Source organism: Pipistrellus hanaki (assembly GCF_964339955.1).
Source record: "Pipistrellus hanaki genome assembly, chromosome: 16".
Classification (NCBI taxonomy): Eukaryota; Metazoa; Chordata; class Mammalia; order Chiroptera; family Vespertilionidae; genus Pipistrellus; species Pipistrellus hanaki.
In genome coordinates, this window is record NC_140518.1 from 41721500 (window position 1) to 41740082 (window position 18583).

Sequence of the window (18583 nt, forward strand, 5' to 3'; positions counted from 1 at the left end):
TGACCAGACGTCCCGCCAAAAGCGGGACATCTGGTCACCTTATCTTACAAAGTCTTCCTCACCTGGAGCCAAAACCTGCCCACCTTAGGCCTCTCCTACCCCTTCCTCCCACCTCTGCCCCGGAGCCACACTAAACAACCTAAACTCTCTTTGTCCTGAGGAGCAACAGGACATTTGTGATTGGATGCATAGCAGCCAAGGGAAGGTTAGAGCCCTTTGTGTGGGCCATGCAGCTTTGAACCTACCAGACGGGAGTTACTACTACAAGAAGGGACAAGAAGACCAGAGAGAATGTCAGTCCAGTACCCACCACACGGCACAGACCGGGCCTCAGCATCTCTCACCCCATTGCTCCATTAGCCCTGTTACACCTTAGCCCTGTAGTTTCAGTTTTCAGTTCTTATTCTGTGCCCTAGGGTACATGAGAGAAATAGAGTAGGGCAGTGAGGGATGGGGCCCGGGCCATGTATTAGGTGGTTGACATGTGCCATTCTTGATGGTATAAGTTTTATTTCAAACTAGAGGCCCGATGCATGAAGTTTGTGTGTGAGTAGACCTTCCTTCCCCCGACCACCGGCACTGGTTTCCCGGGACCTGGGCTTTCCTCACAGCCCCGGCTTCGTCTGAAAGGTTATCCGGAAGAACGTCTGGTCTAATTAGCATATTACACTTGTATTATCATAGATGACTTTTTAATCCACACAACAGAAAGGTCAGTATTATTGGTACCATTCACTTTTGAGGAAAGTGAGATTCACAGAAGTAATTTCCTCAAGAGTACACAGCTTTCTTTATATATATATATATATATATATATATATATATATATATATATATATATATTATTGATTTTTTACAGAGAGGAAGGGAGAGGAATAGAGAATTAGAAACATCGATGAGAGAGAAACATCGATCAGCTGCCTCCTGCACACCCCCTACTGGGGATGTGCCCGCAACCAATGTACATGCCCTTGACCGGAATCGAACCTGGGACCTTTCAGTCCGCAGACCGATACTCTATCCATTGAGCCAAACCAGTTTCGGCAAGAGTACACAGCTTTCAACGCAATGGCTATTGGTTCCCCCATGGTCATAACAGCATTATTTGCAAGAGGCAAAAGGTGGAAGCAATCCACCTGTCCATGAACAGATAAGTGGAGGAATAAAATATAGTATATACATACAATGGAATATCATTCTTCCTTGGAAATGAATGAAATTCTGATACATGCTACCACATGAATGAACCTTAACATCCTTAAGGACATCCTGTAAGTGAAATAAGCCAGTCACAGAAGGACAACTACTGCGTAATTCCACTTACATGAGGTACTTCGGGTGGTTAGGTTCATAGGGACAGAATTGGTCCCCCAGGGGAGGGGCAGGGGGGACAAGGAATCATTGTGTAAAGGGGTGCAGGGTTTCAGTTTTGCAAGACAAAGAGAGTTCTGGAGAGGAATGGTGGTTATGGTAATACAATAGTGAGAATGTTCTTGATGCCACCAAACTTTACACTTAAAAATGGTGAAGATGGTGGATTTCATGTATATTTTACCACAATTAAAAATTAATTTAAATACTTTTAAATCAATGGAGGCAGTGTTTGAACCAAGGTGATCTCACTTAGAGATCCAAGGTTTATTTACTCGAACACATGGCTTCCAAAGTGAGATTTCCGAGGGCTGGCGTGGGGGGGGGGGGGCGGGGGGGAGTGGGGGGGGGGCTGGGAGCAATGGAAAGATATGTACACATATAATACCTTAATAAAAAATAAAAATAAATAATAAAAAAAAAACTTTTGCTGCTCTGACCACTTGTCCCAAACATGCTTGTCCAGAGGTCCAGCACACCCACGGTTGTTAAAGCAAGCATATAATGTTGCAAAGATAGTTAGAGCAGCCAAAACAGGTTTGGCTCAGTGGATAGAGCATCGGCCTGAAGATTGAAAGGTCCCGGGTTGGATTCCGGTCAAGGGCATATACCTTGGTTGCAGGTACATCCCCAGTGGGGGGTGTGCAAGAGGCAGCTGATCGATGATTATCTCTCATCAATGTTTCTAACTCTCTGTCTCTCTCTCTTCCTCTCTGTAAAAAATCAATAAAACATATATTAAAAAAAAAAAAAAGATAGTTAAAGCAAATATTGAATACAGAATGGACTTTTTCTTACAAAGCAAACTTTGGTGAGAAAGGACATGAGACATTTAATTATTCTTTTCTAACTAACCAATAACTGCATTTTAGGGGGGGAAATTGTTCTTTTTGCTCATTCCTATTGCCCTAATACCAAAAACAGTGCTTAACACTTAGGAAGCCCTTGGTAAGCACCTGTCCAAGTAATTCTCTATTCATGTCCATTGACTACTCTTCTGTTAGATGGTGTTCTAGATTTGGTATCTAGTATTTGAATGTATATATTTTATTATATGTAATATATGCTGAGACTATGTAGTATAGTCTCCCTTGATCAGAGGAGTGGATGTTCGGTGGAGTGTCATTTGTCTTTTTATCTGTGGGATGGAACATACTACAATTCATTCAGATTTGTCACTCATTTCTTTCATTGATCAAGCTTAGAAAAGTCTTTTTTTGTCCAGAAATTGTGTAAATATTCACCTAGAATTTTTAGTTTTTTAATGTTTTTTTACACTGAAATCCAATCACCTGAAATATATTTTAGAGTATTATGTGAAGTATAGACCTAATTTTTATTTTTGAAGTGGTTAGCCATTTTCCAATACCATTTATTAAATTCTCCATCCTTTCCCCAATAAATTAGAGGTGACATTTTACTCTATGTTAAATTTTCTTATTAAATGGATCTTTATTCCTTTCTACTCATATAAAATATACCTTTAATTATTTAGTTTTATATTTAATAACATTTGTTGTGATATTTCTCATTTAAAATACATATATATTATTGCAATAAAAGAAAAAAAGGTTGTACAAAGAAATTACAAAGACAAAAATTAAACTCCTATAATACATTATTCGCAGAAAAAGATTGCTAACTTTTTGGTATAGGATATCCTTTTAGACCTTTTTTTCTACATATCTGTATTGTTGAAGTTATATAAAATATTTCAGTATTAGCTTATATGAGTCTCTCCTCTTCTTCTTCACTATAATATTTTTTAAATATTTTATTGATTTTTAAAAAATATATTTGTGTTGGTTCCAGAGAGAAGAAAGAGGGAGAGGGAGAGAGAGAAACATCAATGATGAGAATCATTGATTGGCTGCATCTGCACGCCCCCTACTGGGATTGAGCCCACAATCCGGGCATGTGCTCTGACCCAGAATCAAACACCCAACCAACCGAGCCACACCAGCCAGGGCCAATTATATAAAAATAGTTATAGAAGAATTGTTAATGACATGTAAAAATGTTTACAATGCATTTTATGTACAAAGCCAGGTTATGAAACAAATATGCTTTATAAGTCTAATAAAAAATATAAATGCAAATATAAGTAATTATATATGTAATATAATATAAAATAAATAGACATAGTGATAATAAACTTCAAAATGTATGATATCAAAACATATATAGTAGCACCAAATTTAAAGGATGGAAAGGTTATAGTTAATTTCCATATATTTATTTTGAAATTTTCCCCTATTTCTACAACTACTTAAGAAAAAAATGTGGCCACAGAAATCATCCCAGGTAGAAATCTTCCAAGTTTATCCCTGAGTGTCAGAGCCTCCACTGTTGTTAAATTTCCTCTGGATCTGTACCTGGCCACAGGCTTATTCTACCGACTTTCTCCCCAGCTACCTCCAATCCTTAGAGCAAGCTCTGGAAGCTGGAGACGTGGTGCTGATTGAAAACCTGGAGGAGTCCATTGATCCTGTCCTGGGACCGCTGCTCGGGAGAGAAGTCATTAAAAAAGGACGGTGAGACTCGGCTGGGTTACCAGTCCTTTGCGAGCTGGCCCAGGCAGGACTGTGACAGCTCTGCTCCCCTCAAAACGGCTCTCCCCAGCCTGCGTGGAGCGCCTCCCACAGCACGCACACTCCTCTTCCCTCCAGCAGAGGAATGACCCGCTGCCTCACATCCTAGAGAAAGTTTCTAGAGTCACTTTGCTTCCATCCATCCATGTCCTCCTCGGATCTTTGGATGTCCTTCTAAACAGCCATAGCGCCCTGTTTTGGAGGAACCTCGGAAGGAAAGGGACCCAACAGCAGGCTGACTTGAAGCGTGAGCATTTTACCCAAGCCAGGCCTCCGAGTCCTGAGAACTCTCACCTCTTTGTCCCTGTGATGAGCCCGATGGCTCTGGGTGCTGGAAACTAATTAGCGTGTGGCAGAAGCAGGAGAAAAGAGAAGGGACCAGAGGGCTCCTGGGAGAGGGAGGGGTGATTCTCATGAAGCCTTGCCCAGTGCCTGAGAGGAAAGCCGCCTTTCCATGTCCTCCAGATGTGCTCGTTAACTTAATTAACCGTTTTCACTCGTGGACGTCATTCTCTGTCAGCAGCAGACATAGTAAGCCCTGCAGCCAGCCTGTGAGGTACCTTTGTGCGAACTAAAGAGGTACCCTCCCTGCAAACACTTTACTGCCATCTGCTGGAATGTTTCGTAACGTGTCACCGGCTCTCCCGGACGGTTTGCATGATGCAGACAGAGTCAAACAAGGTGTCCTGGGAAAAGTCTATCACCCTCCACCCCAATTTCCTACGCTAAGGCAGCAAGAACCCCAGGGCTCACGCTAGCCATGCTTAGGGATCCGCCTGAATACGGCAGCCTTATTGACTGTGATCTTAAAACAAATCTAGAATTCTGTCTCTGGCTTAACAAGCTTTACCAGAGCCTTTATGTTCCAGGTTCATTAAAATCGGGGACAAAGAGTGTGAATACAACCCCAGGTTCCGGCTCATCCTTCACACCAAGCTGGCCAATCCTCACTACCAGCCGGAACTGCAGGCCCAGGCCACCCTCATCAACTTCACGGTGACCAGGGACGGCCTGGAGGACCAGCTGCTGGCCGCTGTGGTCAGCATGGAGAGGCCAGACCTGGAGCAGCTGAAGGTGCGTCCAGGCCCACCAAGCAAGGGAGGCGGACAGTGCGCTGTCACTAGGTCCCAGGGGGCGCCCCTCTCTGGGGGAAGCATGTGGGCTGCTTGCTCTGGAGCTGAGCAGCCGGGGCTCTGCTAGACTGAGGAGCGTCCACCCCTCCAGCCAGGGAGCACCAGGGAAACAGGGTAGCGTGAGCTGAAGAACCGAGGCAGACAGACACTCATCGCAGGGCCGTGGAGGGGCTGTGCGCTGGCATGGCCAGCCATGAAGGCCTCCTGTCACACATGTTCTCATGCCTGTGTCACCACTAAGCAGGCTTCAATTTCACAAGGGCATTCAAAACAGGCGGCTCATCCACCGTAGGACAGCGTCTTAGCTCGGGCTGCTACAATAGAACACAGACATTTATTTTCTTGCAGTTCTGGAAGCTGTAAGTCCAAGGTAGGAGATGGCATGTTTGGTGTCCAGAGAGACCTTCCTCCCTGGCTTGGAGATGGCCACCATGTCACTGGGTCCCCAGGCCGCCTCCTGTGTGTGCAGAGAGAGAGAGCCTCTCTGGTGTCTCTGTTTATAAGGGCGCTACTCCCATCAGACCAGAGCCGCACCCTACTGACCTCACTTAACCTCACTCAACCCCGAAAAGGCCCATTTCCAATATGGGGGGAAAGGCTTCAGCATGATTTACCGGGACACAATTCAGTCCACAGCAAGCAACATCCCCGTTTTACGCTCTTTAGGCCTGGTTAGATTGTAAATGCACCTCCAAAATGACTGTCTGTGAGACTGACACCAGGGCGCCCGGCCGGCTTCCTGCCAGCACGCCTTCACTGAGCACACACCCAGGAGCCCAGCTCCCAGGCAGGCCAGAGCACGGGCGCTCAGGCTCAGCAGGTGGAAAGGAACACCAGGTCCCTGCCCTCATAGGCTTACCGGTCTAGTGGAGGGACACAGAAAATAAGGATGAAAACAAAAAATATATGCCATGTCAGGTGGTGATGAGAATCTTAGTGAGCCCTGGACTAATTCAAACTGGGAAGTCAGAAAAAGGTTCTATGAGGAGGTTGCATCTGAGCTAATTCCTACTTTTTTAAAAATATTTTTTTATTGATTTCAGAGAGGAAGGGAGAGGGAGGGAAGGAGAGAGAGAGAGAGAGAGAGAGAGAGAGAGAGAGAGAGAGAGAGAGAGAGAGAACATCAATGTTGAGAGAGAATCATTGATCAACTGCCTCCTGCATGCCCCATGCTGGGGATTAAGCCTGCAATCCGGGCATGTGCCCTGATGGGGAATCGAACCATGACCACCTGGTTCAACCACTGAGCCAGGCCGGCTGGGCCCTCACTAATTTAAAGACCCTGGTACCGAGTCTTCCCAGCAGAGAACAGCAAATCCCAGTTGCAAACTGGGATTGAGGAAAGTGTTGGGTAAGAAGCAGAAGCTGAGCAGGGTGGCCATGGCTCGAGCCTCCAACAGGAAGTTCGTTCTTTCGTGGATCCAAAAGCAGTCACCGCAGCTGGGCACGGGCAGAGAAACCGCAGCTGCCTGAGGTTATGGCCCCACCAGAGAGAGTGTCCAGTGCTGCGGGATAGGAACCTAACAACCCGAGAGGGAAGACAGGTGAGACCCGCTTGGACCCCAGCACCCCCGCCAGCCTTGAGGAGAGCTCCTGCAGTGATCTTGTCTAAGACAGTTTCTGTTGACTCTTCCCTCCCACAAAAAACAAAAAACAAAAACTTATCCGTAGGAGAGCACTTCATCTGGGAGCAGGAAAGTGGTGATAGAGAGGACCCTCTGGGGAACTAACACTATTCACCAAAACAGGTTCCGTTTCCTGACCAGACTGCTGGCATCGTGCGCAGCATTGCACAGCAAGCACTCCCAGGCGTAAGGCCTGGGACTAACCCAGCCCAGGCTACTAAAGGTCACTGGAGGTCATTAGCCTAAGGTCACATGACTAGGAAATGGTACAATTGGGATTCAACTCAGTTGCTTAGGGTCTCGATCATTCTGCTATTTTGCCTCAGTTTGCTGTCTCGAAGAGAAGGGACCCTGGGCCCATAAACATTTATTTTTTCAGACTCTCCCGAGAGTAGGACGCTCTGGGCTTCTCTGTGTGATACCCCCTCACTTGATCTTCCCAGTCAGATCTCACGAAGCAGCAGAACGGGTTCAAAATCACCCTGAAAACGCTGGAAGACAGCCTGCTGTCCCGCCTCTCCTCGGCCTCGGGGAACTTCCTGGAAGAGACGGCCTTGGTGGAGAACCTGGAGGTCACCAAGCAGACAGCCGCGGAAGTCGAGGAGAAGGTGAGAAACTACCCTGGCTGCCTGAGCTGGGGAGCAAATGCCCCCCTCCCAGGCCCTGCGTTCAACTTTTAGGTCAAAGAAGCCAGACTGACAGATGGCTCTTCCGTCTCCCCAAGTTTCTCCTAGAAAAGCAAACTAAGGACTCCTGAAATGAGGGGCTCACTTTCTGTATTGTGGAGGTCCCACCTGCTGGGAAATGCTTTTGACAACTCCCCTCCACAAACGTTTGATGAGCAGTGAAGCCTGTGCAGGGCATTGCCGTCTGTGCAGGGAAGGGAGCGCAAACCTAACTCCTGGGTGAGTTTGTAGAATTGCCCCGAAGGTGAGGGCTCTCACTGCTGTAAGAGTTGGCTGGTTCAGACACGATTGCACCTTGAGGATATCCCAGCCTGCAAAAATCTCACATATCTGACTTTAATGGGAGAACTTCAATGGCTTCCCAGGAAGCTCAGCTCTCAAAAGCAGCACCATCCCACAAACAACTTAGGGCGCAGCTTTCTCCCCTTCTTCCACAACGTTTGGAAGGCTTTTGTTTTCCCTTGTCGGGGACTAGCAGACATGACTTCCAAGGGCCACGCTCCCCTGCCCATTCCCAGCAGGCTGCGAACCCACACAGTTCTTTCCTTGTTTTCAGCTCTGCTCTTGGATCAGAAGAGTATTTAAGATACTGGTCTGAGCACTAGCCAGTTTGGCTCAGTGGACCAAAGGGTCCCAGGTTCGATTCCGGTCAAGGGCATGTACCTCGGTTACAGGCTCCTCCCCGGCCCAGGCCCTGTGCGCATGAAGGAGGCAACCAATCAGTGTGTTTCTCTCACGTGGATATCTCTGTCTTTCCTTCTCTCGTTCACTCTCTCTAAAAATCAATGGAAAAATATCCTTGGGTGAGGATTTAAAAAAAAAAAAAAAAAAAAAAGATATTGGTCTGAGTAGGTTAAGTGTGTCTATCAGTGTCCAGGAATAATATACCTTTGAAGGAATATATTTATTGTCAGATTATTGGGATTTCTCCAGATATAAAGCCTCTGTTCCAGGAAGAAACAAGGTAGGAAAATTAAGAATGCTCTGGCCCATGTGGCTGGTTGGGTGTAGTCCAATGCTCCAAAAGATTGCTGGTTCAGTTCCTGGTCAGGGTACATGTCTTTGCCCATTCTTACTCTTAAGATATATAGATATTTTGCCGAAACCGATTTGGCTTGGCGAATAGAGTGTCGGCCTGCGGACTGAAAGGTCCCAGGTTCGATTCTGGTCAAGGGCATGTACCTTGGTTGCAGGCATATCCCCAGTAGGGGGTGTGCAAGAGACAGCTGATCAATGTCTCTCTCTCTCTCATGGATGTTTCTAACTCTCTATCCCTCTCTATTCCTCTCTGTAAAAATTCAATAAAACATATTTATTAAAAAAAAAAGATATATAGATATAGGTGTAGTCAAGGAAATTGCTCAGATTGCAGGAATAAACATCTAGAAAGGTATTGTTGCCTATGACTGAAAAAAAGAGATTAGAAGTGGATTTGGGAATGAGAAGAAATTATGATTTTAGTTGTGTGTTGTGTTGAGTTTGCAATGCCTTTGAGCCATTCACAGGGGAATGTCCCATGGATTTTTGGATATATGATCTTGGGCTGGTGATAAAGAGCTGAGAATCATCAGCAGGTCGACACTCTATTCGCCAAGCCAAATCGGTTTCGGCAAAATATCTATATATCTTAAGAGTAAGAATACTGATATACTTTAAGAAAAGTAAAGATGTGAAGGATAGAGTAGAGTGGAGAGATGGAAGGAAAAGCAGGTATTAAGGTATCATGAAAAGAAGCTTTTCAAGAGGAAGGTATGTCCATTGGTGTTGAATAATGGCTGAGATGTGTCCACTGAATTTTGCAAAGAGGAGTTATCAATGAACATGGAGAGAATGGTTTCAGTGAAGCAGTGGAAGAGAAGCCTGCATTAGAATGAGAGCAAATGGGAGTTGAGAAATGAGAAGTGAATATAAGTAGTCAGACTATGAAATGGTAAAGAGAGAAAGGTTGTAGCTTAAAGAGTAGATGGGTTCTTCAAGGCATTCCCCCCTGACATGGGAGAGACTGAGCATGCTAAGATCTTAGCTGGGGGTGGGAAGATGCATGAATTGTAAAGGAAAAAGAGCAGTCGTCAAGAAGAGTTGAATTAATGGGAATGGCAAGAAATAATACAGTCGGGTACATAAGAAAGTCAAAAGAAATATAATTTGGGTCATCGATAAAGAGCTTTATTTTTTATTTGAGTGTAATTGGCATATAATCTTACATTATTTACATTAGTTTCATGTGTATAATATAGGATTCAACATTTTATGCCTTACAATATGATCACCCCACCAATTCTAGTACTCATCATCTGTCACTGAGCTTATCTTCAGAAAGATAGTTAGTTCCAATGTGATAGGAGATACAGGGCAAGCATGACTCTAGAAATAGTCCGTGGGTTCCTATGGGCAGCTGGGATAGGGGGACAGAAGATTAATGGAATGAAGGGAAAGTCTTAAAGGATCCATGTCCTCTTTAGGTTACAATCCTCACTCTCTTTACCATTTCATAGTCTGGCTACTTTAAAGAGTTGTCTATACTCACTTCTCCTTTTGCAACTCCCATGCGCTCTGCTGAGAGAGGGAATGGAGGTGAGGTAGAGGACTTGGGGAGAAGAGTGAAGTTTACAATAGTTGTTGCAAGAAACGGAAATGAAATTTGACTAAAGACACACAGAATAATGTGCAGCATTGAAGACCCAGGTGAGCTTAAGCGTATGAATCTGTGATAACACCAATATGAGCAATTGTGTAATTTCTGCTCACTTCCACTCCCTTCTGAGAATTTTTTGGTTTTTTTACTACTGAATGTAACCAATTTACATTTATTAACATTATAGATATAGTTAAATATTTCCACCATCTTAATCTGTGTTTTCTATTAACCATGCTTTTTGTTTATTTTTTTCTCCTTTCTTCCTTTTCTTTATCCTCCTCTTTTATCCTTTGCTGATTTTATTTTATTTAATTGATTAACCTTGTTTCATTTATATATTAAAATATTTCATTATTTATGTGACTTGACAATAGACATTAATTTAACAAACTCTAAAATTAAGCAATATATTTAGCCTCTCCAAAAATAATGTAAATATTTTAGAACACTTTGATCATCCTCTCCTATCTTCTTTTTTTATATATATTTTATTGATTTTTTTACAGAGAGGAAGGGAGGATAGAGAGTTGGAAACGATGAGAGAGAAACATTGATCAGCTGCCTCCTGAACACCCCCTACTGGGGATGTGTCCACAACCAAGGTACATGTCCTTGACCAGAATTGAACCTGGGACCCTTCAGTCCGCAGGCTGATCCTCTGTCTACTGAGCCAAACTGGTTAGCTCTCCCATCTTCTGTTGCTATTTTTATATTTTAATTCAACCAACTACTTTTTTGTGACTTTTTAATAAAAGTTTTTGTTATTTATATTAGACATATATTTAAGAAATGGTGCGTGAGGCTTGCACGGCCCACATTGCCCAGCCGGAAGGGCTGACACTCACCCCCTGAGAGATGGTTACTATGAGCTCCGTTAAGGAACACCACAGCAGCTTTCCAACCCACAGCCACACTCCAGATCGCAATCTGTCCCACCACACACACAGACACCGTGACTCGCACACGCTGCCTCTGAGGAAGCCCTGGATGGCTGGAACAATGGGCCACCATTTCTTTCTCTCACAGGTCCAGGAGGCCAAGGTGACCGAAGTGAAAATCAACGAGGCCCGGGAGCACTACCGACCGGTGGCCGCCCGCGCTTCTCTGCTCTACTTCCTCATGAGCGACCTCAGCAGGATCCACCCCATGTACCAGTTCTCTCTCAAGGTGACTCGAGCCTGGAGTGTTTCACGTAATCATAACAAAGCAGCACAATGTGGCCAGTGCGCTCCCCGTGACAGCTTACCGCGTGCTTTCTTTAGCCCTGGCAGGTCTGTAAGATCACACCCAGGAGAGCAGCTGCAGGGCCTGCACACCTGTAGTACCTCCTGTCTCTTTACCTGGGGCTTTCACAGCTCATGGGTTATCCGGCTGGAGCCGAAGCAGAGCCACACCAAGTCCCGGCCTTGCTCATTCAGTAAGCACACATGACACGGCAGGCACTAACTCGCAGAATGTGTGGGAGAGGATGCAGAGACGTGTTAGAAGTAATCTCCACCCCCAAAGAGCTTAAAATATCATGTGTGCCGTGCACACCCATTAAAACCAAAGCAGGCAGTAATAACAGACCAACTTCAAATTACCTTTCTGACTACCTTCCTATCCCAAAGCTACTATTTTATGGTTATTTTTGAATCCTTTCTAAAGCCAGAGATGTTATCAAATTATATGTGGTGACTAAATTCATCTTACTCATAAAAAAGAAAGACACATACATTTTAAATGCATCCCTGAAATTATATATTTCTCCCCCAGGACAGTCACCAAAATTCAACATTTGAAGAGGCATTAGCTGGTGGTAGAGCATTTCTGAACAACTTTATTTGATTTGACCCAACTAATAGAGGACATGCACATGCACATGCATACACATGCTCTCCCCCCCCCCCCACACACACACACACACTCACACGCAAGGGGAAGGGCTTATACACACAGACACACACTCAGAGCACACAGGTCATTCTGTGAAGCCCACACTTGAGACCAAGGTGTGGGGAGGGGTGTGCAGCTGAGAAATCAGCGGGCCAATAGCACGTGGGCTTGTTGAATGGAAAATGACACGTCACCATTTCCCAGGCCTCTCCCTCCCTCAGAGGCGCCACAGATGAGCTGAACTGTGTTTGCAGTATTTTGTGCCTTTAAAAGAAATTCGATGCTTGGCCTTACATTCAGTCCAAAGCATATGAAAGATTATGAAATACTTAGAGGCTGTATGAAGGTGAGCACGCTAAGCCGAGGAGCCCCAGGGTCACCTCCCAGTCCCAGGTGCACCGCCGCTGAGCTCAGTGACTTCCCAGGAGGAAGAGATCCCTGGAGCCATGAAACTGTGTGCGCAGGACCCACTGTCAGTTGTCTTCAGCACCCCCACCCTGGTGTGGGCTTGTCATTGGAAGCCCTGTTTATAAGAGGGTAGGATTTGGGGTCCCACATCGTGATCAGGAATTGCCAGAAACAGTCCATAAACCAGCTTGATCACTGAAAGCAGGCTGATCATTCACTAATAAGGAGCAGAAACAGGTGTCTTCGAAAATCTCGGAACAACCATAATTTGGAAGCCTCCGGTGATGTGAAGGAAAGGCAGCCACTGGCGTGTCCATGGTCGCGGCCTTTGCCTGCGGCTGGACCTCACGGTTCCTGCTCCCGGAAGAGAAAAGAGCGGCCTTCTCACAGTCAGAAGACCACAGGAAGGCCAGTGGGGCAACAGCCTCACAGGCTGGCTTTCCCAAGAGTTTTGAGGAGGAATATGTTAAGATATGTGCTTTTCAAACACTTTTCTCGGTGACAAAGATTTTAATATATGTGCTTATAGACTTGCAAAAACTTCAAAAGCCAGGTTCGGTAGGAACGTGGAGGTTTATAAGGTGGGTAAGGGGGAACTTGATGATAAAGTGACCTTTCTTTAAAACTCAGCCAAGGGCTAGGAGAGAGTTAATGAGAGTTAATGGGATGCACTCCAGGGGCCAGGGTGTGTGTGTGTCCATCCCTACCCCCCCCCCCCCCTCCACTACCTCAAAGACCTCACTAAAGTTTCCTGCAGACCAGATGCAGATGAGGGAAGGCCCGCTCCATCTGTTGTGTGCAGGGGGGTGGGCCGGGCCGCAGCTGGAGGAATAGCGTTTCTCAGCGAATGGAAAGGTAAGAAGCAGGCAGGCAGAAGCAGATGGAACACACTGGAGGCCCAAGGCCTGTTGACCTGTTTTCCTTGATCCTCGGAGGGCTTTTCAAATCCTTTCGTTGGTGACAAAGATTTTAAAAGAAGGATAGTTCACACAAGTCCTAACTTCTGGCTTTTCCTGAAAGTCTGGAAGGTTTGGCAGTCCTGAGCTACACATTCCACGTAGCCTAAATTTGCTGAAGCTGGGGGGCTGCTCCCTAGACAGGCATGGTCCCTTCCCCCATGTTGCTATGTCCCTACCCCCACCTGTTTGTCTTACATGAAGTTCGTGTCCACCCTGGGTCTAGGGCAGCCGTCCTGCTTTGCCAAAGCTCTTCAAGGCGTTAGCAGGCCTCTGCCATTCCTCTAACACAGTGGTTCTCAACTTCCTAATGCAGTGACCCGGTAATACAGTTCCTCATGTTAATGAATCATAATGTAAATATCTGTGTTTTCCGATGGTCTTAGGCTCTACAGCAGTGGGGTTGCCCACAGGTTGAGAACCGCTAGCAGGTTCGCCTAAGACCATCGGAAAACACAGATATTTACATTGCGATTCATAACATTGGCAAAATTATAGTTATGAAGTAGCAATGAAAATAATTTTATGGCCACAACCGGTTTGGCTCAGTGGATAGAGCGTCAGCCTGCGGACTGAAAGGTCCCGGGTTCGATTCCGGTCAAGGGCATGTACATTGGTTGTGGGCACATCCCCAATAGGGGGTGTGCAGGAGGCAGCTGGTCGATGTTTCTCTCTCATCGATGTTTCTAGCTCTCTATCCCTCTCCCTTCTTCTCTGTAAAAAATCAATAAAATATATATTGAATATTTTTTTTAAAAAAAAGAAAATAAAATAATTTATGGTTTGGGGTCACCACAACATGAGGAACTGTATTAAAGGGTCATGGCATTAGAAAGGTTGAGAGCCACTGCTTTATCAGATCTTTCCCGTGTCTGTCTGGTGTGAAGAGCTGGGCTGGGTTTTGGAAAGATAGGACAGTGGGCAAGGCCTGCCCCCACCTCAGCGTGCTCTCCATCTGGTATCCGTGAAAAGGAAGAAAGTACAGTGGTGCCTCGCATAAAGAACGCCTCGCACAGCGAACTTTGGACAGGTTTTTCATGAAACCATCGGCCAAAAAGCAGAAAATGGATGAAGATGTGCAAGATTCAGTAGACTCTACTTAGTCTGTCTTAAAATTAAAAAAATGTGTGTTTTTTTTAAAAAAAATTATGTTTTTAGATGTATCTAAATAAAAATAATAACAAAAAAATTATCTTTTTTATGTCATCTTAGCATATTTTATGCTGCAGAACGAATTATTTTTTTAACATGTATTGTTATAGGAAAACGCGTTTCACATAACGAACTTTTCGCATAACAAACTTGCTCCTGGAACGAATTAAGTTCGTTGTGTGAGGCACCACTGTATCTAAGGGCCCTACAGGAGCAACAAGGGCATTAGAGCCAAAATAAGACCTGTGGGCAGGAGAGACCCCTGGAGGAAGCACCGAGGTCAGGCCCCCTGCCACAGGAAGCACAGAGGTCAGGCCCCCCGCCCCAGCGTCAGAAGTAGGAGGAAGAGGGGGCTTTCCAGGACTGGAAGGAAAAGGGCCGGAATCAGTCTAACGCAAAGAAAATGCTCCATGTGCCCAGGTTTTCAAATTTCTTTAGATCTTTTCCTGAATTGTGAATCACGTTGTGGAAACGTAGTAACTAGAGACTCTTTACTGATCACTGTCATGTGGAGATTGAAGGGGAAGCCATAATGGCCACTGGGTCTCCATGAACTGAGAATCCCTGTCCCTGCCATGTGCTGTTGGGGAGCATCACCAGCTAGCAGCCAGCAGGTTCTGCAGGCTGAAGCCTGAAGCCTGAGGCCTGAAGCCTGTGAGGGCGGGGGTCACAGTGAGGTGGGGGAGGTGCTCAGAGGCCCTCGCCAGGATCATCAAAACCAAGTGGAGAAAAGCTGCAAGGACGTGGGGAACAAGAAACACGTGGACGGTGGACGAGGGAGAGGCACGCACACACCCCCGCCCCCATGTTGCTGATGAGGAAATGCTGAGGCACAAACCTTCCATGTTCTCCACAGGGTTTCAGATGCCTGGTGTTAGCAAGCCCGGAGAGTTTTTCCTTCTTAAAGCAACAAGACAAAAATAGAGAAAAGAAATCTGCACAGCCAACCATGGGAGGGACCCAAAGATGTTTTGATTTTTTTAAATGGCTCCGTCTATTGTATGACATTCAAAATGCAGCATTCCTAAATGTGTTTGTGTTCAACGTCTGTGGCGAAGTTTAAAAGAATGGCCCAGGGAGTCATGATCTGTAGTTCATGCCATGCCTGTTGTGTGTAGTTCAAAAGATGTCCCAGGAGCAGCGCGTGCTCCCCACTACAGGAAGAGTCCCCAAGAACTGGGGGAGGAAGGGCCTCATCCAAGAACTGCAGAGTGGACAGAAAGAGAAAGAACATGAGAGATTCTGGCCATTACACAGGGAAAGCATCTAATTAAAAACATTCTGAGTGCCTGTTACGTACCACGGTACGTAGTTGTACAAAACATTGGTACTACCCTCAAGAATTTTATAATGTCGTGGGTGGAATAATTAATCCCAGCTGGCTACTGAAAGATGAGACAGGCCGAAACCAGTTTGGCTCAGCAGTAGAGCGTTGGTCTGCGGACTGAAAGGTCCCGGGTTCAATTCCGGTCAAGGGCATGTACGTTGGTTGTGGGCACATCCCCGGTAGGGGGCGTGCAAGAGGCAGCTGGTCAATGTTTCTCTCTCATTGACGTTTCTAGCTCTCTATCTCTCTCCCATCCTCTGTAAAAAAAAAAAAAAAAAAAAAAAAAAAAAAAGATGAGACAGAGGGGCCGGAGAACCAGGACACAGGCTTTATTGGTGGAGAGACCCCTGCCGGGCTACCTTCCAAGGAGAAAGAGCACACGTGCCAGGGTGAACACGCCTTTTGAGGGGAGGAAAGGGAAGGGACGGGGCTTAGGGTACTAAGCACACGCTGATTAGTGGCTTCATGTAAGGCACATGATTAGGGACCTAGGGACTGAGGAATCGGGGGCTTAGGGTATTAGGCAGGTGCTGATTGGTGGTTCAGTGTACAGTCCATATAAGGTGCCTGATTAGGTGCTCAGAAATGTCTGTGCTACAGGTACAGGTTACATCATACTCCATCCATCAGTTGGGAGAAGGGAAGCTCTATCAGTTATTGTTGACTGTATCAACTTTTTATCAGGTAGTTAACAAAGCTTGCTAGACGTAATTATTTTGGCCACTGGACCTTTATTTTCCCCTGATCCACACGTAGGCTCTTCTCTGTGTGCCTCGGAGCTTTGCCCATGTTGAGACCACATAATAGTTCATGTGAACAAACTAAGCAAACAGCAGACAAAGGCAGAATGTGCTCGTTGCTGCTATTCCTTCTCGGCAGGAGACGCTGGGAAAGGAGTTCTGTGACTCGGAAGTGCTGATATTCCTCTCAGTGGGCCTGCAGGGGAACTAACAGCCATGTCACCCCCTGCCTCCCGCCCCCAGGCCTTCAGCAGCGTCTTCCAGAGGGCAGTGGAGAAGGCTGTGCCCCACGACAGCCTCCCTCAGCGCGTGGCCAGCCTGCTGGACAGCATCACCTTCTCCGTGTTCCAGTACACCACCCGCGGGCTCTTCGAGTGCGACAAGCTGACTTACCTGGCCCAGCTGACCTTTCAGGTAAAAGCGAATGGAAGAAGTTTCCAGAAAGCAAAGTCATTTACTAGTGCCCCATCAGCAAATGTAAAAGCAAAATAAAACAAAAAGCTTTCTTCTTTTAACGTGGTTTCCCATAGCACGTGATGACTGTGAGCTCCAAGCAGAGGGGTCAGACTGGAAGGTCCCATTGGGGACCTGCGTGCTGCTGCATCCCTGTCCGCTCATCAGGCGCTGTCCTTTCCTCACTGGTCCTGGTGACCTGAGGTCCTGCCCCCAGAGCCCTCAGCAGCCACTCCCCATCAGCCCACACAGGCACCAAGGAAGCAGCAACGACTAGGCATTTCTTGAGATGCACCAAGAACTGTCCAGAGTATCCTCACTAATTACTTACTTGTAGGGCTTAAGTTTAATTGAACCATTCCCCTGGATAAGAAATTGCACATGTCTTTCTATAGTTATAACAGCCTTGGCCGTAAAGTGTCCTTCAGAACCATGGTTCTCCAGGGTCTGGGAGCACGAGGGACCGCCGGTGTTAATAAGAAATCTTGTCTTTTATTTCTTTTTAACATGAAGGGGGGTAAAACAAACACACACACATGAAGACATATGTCCTTGTACTCATTTAGCATTGGGAATTTTTTCTGCATGTGAATTAGGAGCTCTAATCCAATGATCTTGAGGCCTCTTCCAGTTCTAAAAGCCAGATCTTCTAGGGACACTTCTATGCTGACTGTGGGTTTCAAGGACTGAACTCATTGGGGAGTTCATGTGGCTTGTCCCTCAGTGCTCCCCACCTCACAGCGAGGACAGCCTGGCCATCACGAAAGCAACTCTGAGCCCCAGCATGGACTGTCTTCCCTCCCACCAATTATTCCCCACTTCTCACTCTTCTCTCCTCACAAATATGTCACCCTCACTCTGCAAGGTCCTCTCTGCCTCATCTATTATTGCTAGCCTATCGCCTCAGAGACCTTTTCTCAAATTGACTGAACTATTTTTTCTTTGTGAACATTTCCATCTGTGACTCCTCAGCAGGGAACACTCCTTGAAGAGGGGAGAACCATTTCCCAAGCACCTCTCAGCAGGACTCTCGGCTCAGAGGAGGGGGACGCCCTGCACACCTCCCCACTTCCCTCCAAGCTCTGCACTCTCTGTGCCTCCTCCCTGGAAGCCTTCCCTCCCTGTCTGATATTTCTGTCTCTCAGCTTCTCCAAGACCCAGTTCAAAACACTTACAGAAAGTTTCGTAAAATCAATACCCCAGCCCTGCTCCCTGGCCACGCCCCTTCTCGGGAAGTCCTTTAGCATTGTTGATTAATATTTATTTGCACTTCTATTTTGCATGTACTCATAGGTTACTTTGACACGGTCCTCAAATCACATCATTTGGACGTATCATCTTCTCAATAGATAGCAGGAATGCATCCCATGGCATTTATGATTGATACATAAAACCCTTGCTTTCCAAGTTTACAGTCATTCATCAGATGCTTTTAAGTCTTGCTGATTTTAGGGTGAAAGCAAGTGCACACAGGAGTGATTTGCATAAATATATATACCTTCTTCCACGCTACCTTCTTCTAACACTCAAAACTGATGGGCAAGTGCTAGTGCGAGAAGTAACAACAGTTACATGGAGGGACGACCCTGAAGCCCTCCGGACCCTGTGCCCCTCACCAGCTCAGACAC

At 46.0% G+C, this 18583-nt stretch overlaps 1 protein-coding gene across 1 annotated transcript in view; it reads left to right on the forward strand.

Moving 5' to 3' along the window:
- DNAH9 (dynein axonemal heavy chain 9) overlaps positions 1-18583 on the forward strand; it is a gene marked incomplete at its 5' end in the record, with an annotated part of 292809 nt that overhangs the window by 226690 nt on the left and 47536 nt on the right. The window contains 5 exons of the mRNA XM_084863896.1: positions 3783-3905; positions 4832-5036; positions 7164-7328; positions 11071-11211; positions 16746-16916. Coding sequence (XP_084720022.1) covers positions 3783-3905; positions 4832-5036; positions 7164-7328; positions 11071-11211; positions 16746-16916 — 805 coding nt within the window. The remainder of the gene's footprint in view (positions 1-3782; positions 3906-4831; positions 5037-7163; positions 7329-11070; positions 11212-16745; positions 16917-18583) is intronic.